The 12,152-nt window shown below is 47.9% G+C and overlaps 1 protein-coding gene across 3 annotated transcripts in view; it reads right to left on the bottom strand.

Moving 5' to 3' along the window:
• Positions 1 to 12,152, bottom strand: part of Rab11fip3 (RAB11 family interacting protein 3) — a 78,850-nt gene that overhangs the window by 17,628 nt on the left and 49,070 nt on the right. The window contains exons 4-7 of one of the 3 annotated variants that reach the window (XM_005349056.3): positions 10,718 to 10,929; positions 8,600 to 8,749; positions 6,143 to 6,277; positions 3,682 to 3,717 (exon numbers count right to left, since the gene is read on the bottom strand). In XM_005349056.3, the coding sequence (XP_005349113.1) occupies positions 3,682 to 3,717; positions 6,143 to 6,277; positions 8,600 to 8,749; positions 10,718 to 10,929 (533 nt within the window). The remainder of the gene's footprint in view (positions 1 to 3,681; positions 3,718 to 6,142; positions 6,278 to 8,599; positions 8,750 to 10,717; positions 10,930 to 12,152) is intronic. The other 2 variants (XM_005349058.2, XM_026780247.1) reach the window with 2 other exon arrangements.

Below are 12,152 nucleotides of genomic sequence, written 5' to 3'. Positions count from 1 at the left end.
AGCATGTATGCCTGTTGGCCAGAAGAGGTCACCAGATCTCATTACAGATGGTTGTGAGCCACCATGTGGTTGCTGGGAATTGAACCCAGGACCTTTGGAAGAGTAGGCAGTGCTATTAACTGCTGAGCCACCTCTCCAGCCCCTTCTACCTATATTCTTAAAACTTAGTTTCCAGTGTGCTCTCTGTGGTACTGAAAGTTAGGGGTCCTGGGGGCATTGTGAACCTCAGGAGTCACTCAGGTCAAACCTTGATTCACAGGTGGAGCTCAGTATAGGATGAACTAGGGAAGAACCCAGGTGCAGTCCTCTGGGGCACCAGTGTCAGCGGTCAAAGCTGCTGACTGGCTGGGCCCAACACTAACCCTGCAGTCTCAAGGAACCACAAGGATTTGTCATTTTGCTCTTGGCAGAGGTCACTCCTCAGCTGCAGCTGTCTGGACGAGCTTGCTTAGCTATGCTACGTCTAATTGAGCAGCAGTTCATACACCTGCGGTTCAGGGCACTGGGCAGAAGTGGTAGCAAAGCTGTGTGCCCCACACTTGGGGTCAGGCTCGAAACAGACCGGTGTGACCTGAAGAGAGCACTCAAGCTCACCGAGCCTTCTCTTATGAAGTGGGAACAATCTGGAGGCAAGTAAGGGGTTTCGGTGAGTTTTTAACAAGAGTATTTATAGGCAGCTTTGGTTAGGATTTAACAGACTGAGGATTCAGCTGTGACATTTCTCTTTATCAGTGACCGAAGCTGTTTCCTTTCTCACTAGCTGAGGTTGTACATTTCCTTTTCCTTTTTTTTCCCCCTCATGAATATTTTAGGGGGAAAAGGAAGCAAACTCCTCTACCCTGGGAACATAAGAACACTGGGAGAGCCATTTACTTCTGGAGCCTGCTGTACGTTTCCTCAGATTCTCAAAAGGCTGCTTGCTGACAAGCACTGTGTTCTCAGACAGTCACTGCTTTTAAACAGGAACTTGACCTCAAATTCATGCCACTCCCTGGAAAGGAAACTGCCCACCCTAGACCCTAGAGGCCACCCTGTGTAGCGGCCAAGGCCTGGGCCTAGCTCAGGATAAGGGAACATGCTGTCCCTAAGCACCCAGGATGTGACCTCTTGGTAAAGCTGAGGTTGTCTAGTTTGGGGAGTGTGGCTTATTTAATCCCCACCAAGAAGAGGAGTTCTTCCTTCAACTCCACTCAAGAATCCCCAGGAGGAGGGACTGCAGGTAACAAGAGGAACATGAGGCTCCGGGACTCGCCAGAACCATAGTTTGCCCAAGGGGTAGAAATAACGTCCCTGCTGTGAATTCCACTGGGCCTGCTCTGTCCAGGTGCCTGAGGGAGAGGGCCACAAACAAGGACAGCCAGGTCACAGAGTCACAGCTGGACACTGCAAAATCTTAGTGACAATGCATAAAGGCCCAGACATTCTGCAACATGAATTACGGGACAGCCATCCTGTGTTTCCTGAGAATTCTAGGAACAGAATTAAGGGCACGATGGCAGCGGATTAAAATCTGCACATATGCTTTGACATTCTTCAGGTATACTGCAGGATGTACTTCTGATTCATAAATTAACTAGGAACATGAAGGCCAAGTTTCAATGCAAAAAAAAAAATACACCTGACAAGAAAAACAAATTCTCAGAGACTATTTCAAAGGATCAAACTGCACTTGTCAGCCTTCTCAGGCCATGAGATCCCTCTGACCCTTTGGAGAGATTTTCTCTAGACACAGAGTCCGACAGCTGCCCCTGGCCATGTCAGGATCTTAGCAAGGGAGGCTGAGCTCTCTGATAGTTCCTCTGGCCACTGCTTGTTCGGGAGAATGTGAGCAAGATGGCCAAGTCATTCCTGTGGAACTGTAACTAAGTATAGTTGGGTGGCTATGGCGTTTCTATGGGCTCAGTGTCCCTCTTGAAGAGGCAACAACCAGAGACGGTCAAGTGCAGACACAGTCTGTTTCCCACAGGCCCCAAGCTGTCAGGAAGCCACTGCTCCAGAATGAGGGGATACAAAGGCACAGAAAGACAATTCTCCTGGAGCTGCTAGTAGCTAGCCTCTGGGTGAGGGGCTCCCCTTTACTTTGCTCCTCGTAACTAGTGAGAAAGAGGGCTTGCAACAAGATTCATGAAATTTATTTTTTCTTTTTTACATGGCTTTGGGAATTGAACCCAAGGCCCATACATGCTAGACATACACCCTACACTCCCAGAACTTCTTCTTCTTTTTTTTTTTTTTTTTGGTTTTTCGAGACAGGGTTTCTCTGTGGCTTTGGAGCCTGTCCTGGAACTAGCTCTGTAGACCAGGCTGGTCTCGAACTCACAGAGATCCACCTGCCTCTGCCTCCCGAGTGCTGGGATTAAAGGCGTGCGCCACCATCGCCCAGCTTCCAGAACTTCTTAAAAAAATTGAGATACAGGCTAAGTTGAATCTCCTGCCTCAGCTTCCCAAGTAATTGTGAATACAGGCCTGCAGCACCAGAACGAACTAAAAGTCTCTTTAGAAGCAAAGAAAACATCTTCAAAGCTTCCACAGAGAGAAAAGCCATGAAGAAACAAAGAAGTTAGATATAGCAGCAACTCCAGTACCAAAGGCTGTGACTAATGACTACAGAAAAATCTAAGGAAAATTCACAACCTTGACCCAAACCAACCAAAGGATACTCCCACCCAAGGTCTCAAATTTTACCCCGTTCCTTCCCTTCTCTGGAAGCTCACAGAAAGATATGCAAAACAAAAAGAGGTAAGACAGAAGGCTGGGGCAGGGAGCTGGCTGACGCAGTCTCTGAAACAGAATACACAGGGTGTGTGTGGGGGGGGGCATGCAAGGACCCTAGTTGTAAAGCCAGGAGACACCCTGTACAAAACAGCAGGAATGCTCCCCCATGGCCCCAAGAGAGGGCTGGGCAGTGAGGACAGGCTGAGATTCGGAAGATAGCAAAGAGCATAGAGCAGCAACAGCTTGTCGTAGGGAGGAAACACACTACCACCTGAGGCTGGCCCAACTGAGGCTGTCAGTATCTTAGACCTGAACCCTCACTTCGTGAAGCCTCCAGGAGCCAACTGGAGCGCAGAAGCATAACTCACCTTTTATACCAGGAAGTCGACAGCAGCCAAACTCCAAAAAACAGAAGCTGGCCTTTAAAACTCTAGGTGGTGGTGGCGCACATCTTTAATCCTAGCAATCGGGAGGCAGAGGCAGGTGGATCTCTTGAGTTTAAGGCCAGCCTGGTCTACAGAGTAAATTCCAGGACAGACAGGGCTACACAGAGAAACCCTGTCTTGAAAAGCAAAATAAAACAAAACAAAAAACTAAAGCAAAAAAACCTAACGACTCTAGCGAAACCTATCCCACCCTCTCTTCTCTCCATGGGAGTCACTGGGCAGGCAGCTGCCCAGAGTCTAAGAGAACGACTCCTAGAGCAGACAGACTCACAGAGACTGTGGCCCATTCCAGCCCTTACAGGAAGTATGAGAGGGCAGAGGGAACATCAGAAGTTACTATCAGCCCCGGGTCCAGATCTAAACCCACGGCCCTAGAAATCCCTTCCACAACCTCTTCCTCCCCTCAATTGCTTTCTATCAAACCATTAACTATAACTTGAAAGTTTGAATTAAAAAAAATCAGAAACTATGACTATGAGAACATTTCATAATTTTCACAAGTGATCGAGGCTCTGCCTACCTTGCCACCTTCCTGCTGGAGAGCCGCTTGGCTGGGCTGTGCAAAAACCAAACAAACAGGAAAATAGTGTCAGGGAGCAGACCGAAGGACAAGAGGAAACAGGAAGCTTGGGTTGGGGAGATAGCAGGGCACAGGCATGCAGCCCCTTGCCCCAGACAAGCCGCATGCACAGAATGCCCACTCTGCATGCACGACACCCTTTGCAAAGGTCTTCACCAGGTCTCATCATTCCATTCCTATGACCTCAGAAGAAACCAAGCAGGCTACAGTTCCCAACCAAGCCTGATGCCTAAACCCACCAGCTGACAGCACTTGGGTTCGCATCACTGGCTACTGCCATGTCCCCAAATGCTTCTGAAGCCATTACCCCAGTTGACTGGCTATCACACAGGCCCTCCTATATGACAGCAAGGCCTGTAATCATTTTTGCTTGGGTCCTGACACTTCAAACTGCAAATATCTGTAGGGTGAGGATTTAGACACTCTTCCTGGAGCCACCCCAGAGCAATAACACAGACCAGCTCCAGCAGCAAGAGCCGGCCCAACATGCCTCTTCCGGCTCTGGGGCCAATCAGAGCATGGCCTTCCTTCTGAATCTGTGGGCCCAAGGAAGATACAACTGTCTCCAGGAACAAGAACCACCTGTCTTAGCTCACAGTGGACTCGCCAGCCTCCTTTCCCTTTTCCAAGGGCAGGCAGACAGGCCAGCCATCTACTTATTCCCTTATCACTTCAGCTGGACTCAAAATCACCGTGTGGTGGCTCTGGGAAGTACATGGCTGGGATTCATTTTCATTTGCTTGTGATGCTACATTCTGCCAATAGAGGGCACTGGAGAGATGGTGCTAATAGCATAGCACCTAAAGAGAACCGTGGCACCATTTCCGCTGGGTTGCTGGCTGCTGAAGGGCTCAGATCTTCTCCTGAGTCCCTCTGCCTACTGGATGGCTCCCTCTCCTGGCTGGACTCCTGACTAGCACGATACATTTTAGTACACTCTGCTTGTAAGAACAGACTGCTCTGTCTACCTATCAGCCTTGGCACCAGCAAATCCTGCAACAGTTTACAATTCTGAAGATAGATCTCTGAGTAAATCAGACAGCTCGGTTTCTATAAAGTGCATTGTTTTTACAGCTACTCCAAGGTACCTGAAGAACACAACACTACAAACACCTGTGACATAATGTAAACCCTGATGTTACACAGGGGGTTCACCAAGTGTACCCTGCGGAATCCATGCAGGCCAGGAGGCACAATTCAGCTCTCTCACTAGTATTGGGGTGCTAGTACTTGACAACTGTGCCCTAACGAAAGCAGAGCCTTGTAGGGTGAGAGATCCCACCCCACTCATGCTGAGCCACATACTAGTCTGACCTCTGCCCCACAACGCCTAACTGCTATGATCATCGCATCTTAGAGGCAAGTTTGTAGCAGAGAAAAAAAAATCTTTGGTGATTGAGACAACATACATGTCTTCTTTAACATGCCTGTAACTCACACCTGTTCATCAGCAGGAAGAATGCAGCTGGCACCTTCCCAGCACTGAACACTGGGTAGGTGAAAGCATGTGTCCTCTACAATGGTAGCCAGCGGGGCTTCTGGAATCAAAGACTGGATTCTCTTACAATACTTCTGCCCACTAGAGCCTGCGTGGTCGTCTGCTGCCTCTGCTTAGCAGAGGATGCCATCCTTAGCTTCACAGACAACCCGTCTCTTCTCCAGACCCTTCTTTAAGGCCCCAGCCAAAGACTCATCCCTCTACACACTGAGCCAATGGGAAGTTGGGCATGTTGATATGAACAAAGAACCCAAAGAGGTTTCCTATGAGTCTGTGAGGCTGTACTTCCGGAGGTAGCAAAGGGAACACAACACTAGAACGCTGGACTCGCTAGAACGCTGGTTCTGCTGGGACTGCTCACAGAGACGCAGTGGGGAAAGGGCAGAGATGAGCAATGCATACGTGAGGGAGAAACAGGAGTGTGGGGAAAGGAGCAGCAGGCGCGCATGGAAGGGCAAAGAAGCAATGTCAAGCCTCTGCATGTGAATGAGAGCAGGCTACAGAACTGAAGGCCCAGGGCACAGGTGAGCAAGACTAACCTAGCATCCCAGAAAACTACTTACAAATTTGTTTTCAGAAACCCATCTTTAAATTCCCCACCTCGGCCTCCATGACTCAGCTGAAGACAATTTTTTGACAAGATGCTGGAGTGTCCTCTTTCATATGGTAGGCTATTTCCCTACAGGGACAGCAGCCGACAAGGCTGCCACATGCATAAAGGAGAAGAGACATAACAGCAAGCTAGAGCAAGGCATGCAGGGATAGGGTCTGCAGGAAGAGTCCCATTGTCTGAGTGCCTTGCTAGACTAGGTGACCAGAGCAGGAGCACCCAGTGATGGGGAGCACACTGCAGTGGGAGTCTCCGTGGGAGCACAGAGCATGTTACCTATTCATCCATGTTACCTATTCATCTCAAGGTCAGTCAGGCGGGCAGAAAGATCTTCGAGGCGGTTGATCTGTTTGTGGCACTGGCTACAGTAAAACTCAAAGACCTCATCAGTGAGGGCGGTGCGCAGCTTTGAGGCAAGAGGGTTGGAGCTAGAAAGACAGAGGGCCAGTCAGGAGAGAGGAGGCCCTGTTAGGCTGCTGTCTCTGCCGGGCATGAGGAGGAGGAGAGAGGGAAAGGCGCTGGACAAAAGCAGAGGAAGAGAATGAGTGGTCCGGGTGCTGGCTGTGCTCTGGGGACTACCATAAGCCCTTCCTCACATCACCTGAGGAGCTTGGGGCACCCATCACAGGGAGCAGCCAGGGCTGCCACCTGCCCTGCCGGGCAATCCACAAGACCACGCAGTGAGGGCTATAACTCAAACTCCCTTTAACAGGAAGGTAAGTGCAGACACAGCTTTCTCCCCTGGAAAGCACATGAATGTGACAGCAAAGTGTATCTCCAGAGGGAGTTTATTTCCTAGGTTTTTGTTGTTATTTTGAGACAGTCTTGCTCTCTCAAAAACTAAAAAATAAAAGGGTACATAGGCACATTTGTACTTTTGAGATCTGTGTTAAAGACTCAGGATTCTGCCTAGCCTCCTAGGGATGCTCGTTGTACTATGATTTTTTTTAAAAAAAAAAATATTTATTTAGGGCTGGAGAGATGGCTCAGTGGTTAAGAGCACAGGCTGCTCTTCCTGAGGTCCTGAGTTCAATTCCCAGCAACCACATGGTGGCTCACAACCATCTGTAATGAGATCTGGTGCCCCCTTCTGGTGGTACGGGCATACATGGAGGCAGAATGTTGTATACATAATAAATAAATAAATCTTTAAAAAAATATTTATTAGCCGGGCAGTGGTGGCACACGCCTTTAATCCCAGCACTCGGGAGGCAGAGGCAGGCGGATCTCTGTGAGTTCGAGGCCAGCCTGGTCTACAAGAGCTAGTTCCAGGACAGGAACCAAAAAGCTACGGAGAAACCCTGTCTTGAAAAATCAAAAAAAAAAATTTATTTATTATGTACACAATATTGTTTGCATTTATCCCCACAGGCCAGAAGAGGACGCCATATCTCATGATAGATGGCTGTGAGTTACCATGTGGTTGCTGGGAATTGAACTCAGGACCTCTGGAAGAGAAGTCAGTGCTCTTAACCACTGAGCCATCTCTCTAGCCCCTGCACTGTGATTCTAAACTCCACAAGTTATTAGCATACTAGTGGAGCATGACACATCTGTTCCTGGGCACTGAGGTCAGGGGCCAGCCTCATCCTGGGGGAAGGACCCACAGGCTGTGGAAAACTAACCTGAAAGTTCAACTTAAAGAAGGGTCGAGCCGGGCGGTGGTGGCGCACGCCTGTCATCCCAGCACTCGGGAGGCAGAGGCAGGCGGATCTCTGTGAGTTCGAGACCAACCTGGTCTACAAAGGGAGTTCCAGGACAGGCTCCAAGAACCACAGAGAAACCCTGTCTCCAAAAAACAAAAAAAAAAAAAAAAAAAGAAAGAAGGGTCGAAAGGAATCCATAAAGTGTAGCATGAAAATGACACTTCAGATTGGAAACACCACTGGGAATGAGGCAAACTGCACAAACAGGAGAGACTACCATAGCCCAACAGACATGGATGCAGAAATGCCAAATCCTGGAACAAGCCCACTACCTCCAACCAAAGTCCCCAGGATTCTCTCCAGGAGGACGTCACCTGGGGTCACTCAGAGAGCCCACTTCACAGTGGGCTGTTTTGAGGCGGCATATGAGCGGGAGGAGTAAAGGCTTAGCTTACAGAAAGCCCTTCCAGTATTGGCTCCACAGGCCTGTGCTGCCATGATAACCAGGCTGAAGTGGACAAAATCAGGAACCAGAAAGCAAAAGGGAGATGTGGTCAGTGTGGAAGAGCTGTCCAGCCAGGCCTGGGCCCCACTGAGAGACAGTGGCTTCCTCGGACTGAATCCTCAAGAGAGGGCTACTCAGGTCTTCAGTCAAAACTAGCCAGGAGTGCACACAGTCAGTCTCCCGAGGCACAGCTTAGGAAAGGCAAATGTCTTGTTTCTAAGATGCCATAGTTCGGGTCCCTCAAATCTAGAACTTTTCAGAAAATTTGGGGGGGACATCAAGACATGGTAGAGCCTGCCTTATGACTCTGAAGTGTCCCTCAAAGCAAGCCAGCGGCCATGAGGTGATCAGGGAGCTGCAGCTTAGGGCTGCAGTGGCTCAGGAGGTTCTTCAAGGTCTGCAGTACACTGCAGTGAACAGACAAGAGGAGCTGCAGCGAGCCTTCAGTCTGGGACAGACTCCACAGTCATCCCCATGGCGTCTCACTACACAGGGGCAGATAAAGCAAGTTTCCTCTGCCCAGCACAGAACCCCACAGAAATCTTTCCCCATAACTAGGCATAAAGGGGGAGTGGATCGTGCACAGTGCAGGGTGTCACCTGGGGGTGAGAAAAGCAGGGTCTCCGCAGTCTAGCTCCCCATTACAGAGGGTCTCCGGGGACAGCTCTGCCTCGCTGCCCTCACCGTAATCTTCAAAGTGTTCCTCACTGCCAATCACCATGACGACAGCCTGGCTGTGGGGGCGGGTTCTACAAAAGATAGACAGAAGCAATTCTTAGTCACAGTCACAGGCACCTGACGGGATGCACACTGTTTGATAAGCCACAAGCCTGTGTCCCATCACCCCAGGAGCCACACTACTAAAACAGGACGGAACAGAACCAGAAACAGGTGAAATCGATTGTCAGTAACTGTACTATGTCATGCCTTTACTAACAGATATGAAATCGCATCACTTCAAAGAGGCTGTTCTTCTGGGGAAAAGGAGACAGTAAAGTGACAGACCATGAGCAGGGCGGTCAGTAGGGTCAGCAGAGCTATGCTCTTTGGCTGACCGCAGTGCTCCAACAGGGTTGCAGTTTTCACTCTGACACTCATAAGACTCACATACGTGACCAATGTTAGCAGCTGAAGAACACATCAGTGACACTGCAGGACGAGCTGGGTGGTGGCGGCACACACCTTTAATCCAACCAGAAGCAGAGGCAGGAGGATTGCTGAGTTCAAGGCCAGCCTGGTTGGTCTACAGAGCTAGTTCCAGGACAGCCAGAGCTATATAAAGAAACTATGTCTTAATTTAAAAAAAGAAAATATACATACACACATATGAAAACTATTACAGATAAACAATGTATGAGTTTTTTAAAACTTCTTTTGGTAGTGTTGGGCTAGAACCTAGGACTTATGCACATTAGGCAGACAATCCTGAAGCCACACCACAACCCAACAGTTTTTTTTTTTTTAAATATTTTATTTATTTATTATGCATACAATATTCTGTCTGTGTGTATATCTGCAGGCCAGAAGAGGGCACCAGACGTCATTATAGATGGTTGTGAGCCACCATGTGGTTGACTGGGAATTGAACTCAGGACCTTTGGAAGAGCAGGCAATGCTCTTAACCACTGAGCCATTTCTCCAGCCCCAACCCAACAGTTTTAAATAAATAACTTACAACAGTGTACTATACTTTTTAAGCATTTTCTTGGCATTTTGTTGTGTCGTTTTGTTTTGAGTCTCACTATGTAGCTCTTGGTTGTCTGCAACTCACTAGTAGACCAGGCTGGCCTCAAACTCACAGATCTACCTGTCTCTGCATCTTGAGTGCTGTGATCAAAGGTGTGTGCTGCCACACCTATCAACTTTAAGTTTTGTTTTTGTTTGTTTGTTGAGACAAGGTTCTCTGTAGCTTTGGTACCTGTCCTGGAACTAGCTCTAGTAGACCAGCCTAGCCTCAAACTCAGAGATCTGCCTGCCTCTGCTGGGATTAAAGGCATGCGCCAGCACTGCCCAGACAACTTTAAGCTTTTAGCGATATATTTATTTATTATTTATTATGTCCATATGCGGTGAATGCAGGGGATCACGAAGATATGTGAATACTATGTCCTCTAGCCCTGGTGTCAAGATACTGTGCTAGTGGTGGCACTTGCCTTTAATCCCAGCATTTCAGAGGCAGAAGCAGGATATCTTTATGAGTACAAAGCTAGCCTGATCTGCATAGTGAGCTTCATGACAAGAGTCATATAGTGAGACCCTGTTTTAAAAAAATGATTTTGTGGCCATGTGGTAGTGTGGTGCATGCCTTTAATCCCAGCACTTGGGAGGTAGAAGCAGGTGGACCTCTGAGTTTGAGGCCAGCCTGGTCTACAGAGCTAGTTCTAGGACAGCTAGGGCTGTTACACACACAGAGAAGAAACCCTGACTTGAAAAACAAACAAACAAAATCCCAGAGAACTGAATTAAGGTTTGTCTCTTCTAATTTCTCTATCTCTACAGCCACACCCCATAGGGCATTAAATCCAGGAGTGTCCTAGAAAGAAGCATAAAGGGAAGTCAGCTGGCTAGAAACCAGACAGGTGCAGCTCCACAGAGACAGAAGGAAGCTATGTACAACCCAGCCCATTTCTACCATTGCAAACAGTACAGTTTAGGGAATCCACAAGACATACAGACACACAGGAACACACACATACACACGCAGCACAGGTACAGACCTGCCTGGGAGCAACAGCAATGCACCATGGTCAGGCTCCTCAATGGTGTCTAGGCACTCTGAGGGCACAGCTGAGCCACCAGCACTATCAGCGTCCCCTTCAGGGTGAAGCTCAGGGTGCACCAAGGTGCTGGTGTCCTCATCTGTGAAGGTCTCACACTCACTGTAGGTACTCTCAGACCCCATATATGCGCTGTCTGTCACCTCATTGGCCTAGGAGAGAAAACCAACAGTTAGCCTGGGCAACTATGGAGGCCACACTGCAAAGAGGACATGGCACCAGTAAAAATAACAACCGTATCCCCAAACATCAATGTTAGCTTATAAATTAGGACTCAGTATGTGTGCATGCATGCGAGCACACACATACATTTGTTGCAGGCTAAACACAGGATCTCTGAGATATCCTATGTGTTCTGCCATTCAGCTGCACCCTCAGTCCCTTATTTTTAAAATGAAAAAGAAAAGACAAAATTATGCATAAAGGTGGGCATGGAGGAACCCACCTGTATTCCTGGCACACAAAAGGCAAGGCAGGAAGACCATGAGTTGAAGGTCAGCCTGGGTTAATAGAAAAATTTTTGTCTCAAAAAAAAAAAAAAAAAATCAAAAAAATTCAAAAGTGGAGTCATTTTAAAATCAGTTGAATAATAATACATCTAAAAGATACAAAGCATCCTAGAATCACAAATATTTCCAACAGAACTGCTTGTTTTGTGGCCTTCAGCATGAATATTACTTACAGTAAAGGAGTTAGCACGACTGTAAGTAAGCCTTTTAGAATGATGACATCAACGGCTGGCCTGATGGCTCTGTGAGCAAAGGCACTGGCCACCAGGCCTAATGAGTTCAAGACACACATGGTGGGAGAGAACAGGCTCCCCAAAAGTGTCCCTTGACCTCCACACACATAATGTGGATGTCCCCTTCATAAACACATATAAAATTAGTAACAGTAAAAATGTAATAAAGATCAAATTAAGATATCATCATCAACAACTATTTTGTATGTTTCAGCTACTGCTGATTTTTTTTTTCCTTCTTTGGTTTTGATTTTTCAAGACAGGGTTTCTCTGTGTAGCCCTGGCTGTCCTGAAACATGCTCTGTAGACCAGGCTGGATTCAAACTCTGAGATCCACCTGCCTTTCCTCCACCAGTGCTGGAATTAGTCAATTATCTAGCCAATTGTTATCGTTCAATGTCTGTTTCCTCAATTGTATTTGTTTTCCCCTATGGACAGAACATGGCACAGGGCCCATTTTATGGAAGTCTAATTTAAATAATACTAACAAACTTAAAACTAAGGGATAAAAGAGGGTATTTCTACTTAAAAGTTCAATTTTAGCCGGGCTGTGGTGGCGCACGCCTTTAATCCCAGCACTCGGGAGGCAGAGGCAGGTGGATCTCTGTGAGTTCGAGACCAGCCTGGTCTACA

This window comes from Microtus ochrogaster, chromosome 7, assembly GCF_000317375.1.
Source record: "Microtus ochrogaster isolate Prairie Vole_2 chromosome 7, MicOch1.0, whole genome shotgun sequence".
In the NCBI taxonomy this organism is placed as follows: Eukaryota; Metazoa; Chordata; class Mammalia; order Rodentia; family Cricetidae; genus Microtus; species Microtus ochrogaster.
The sequence above is the reverse complement of the archived record's forward strand: the minus strand, read 5'-3'. Positions and strand labels throughout refer to the sequence as shown.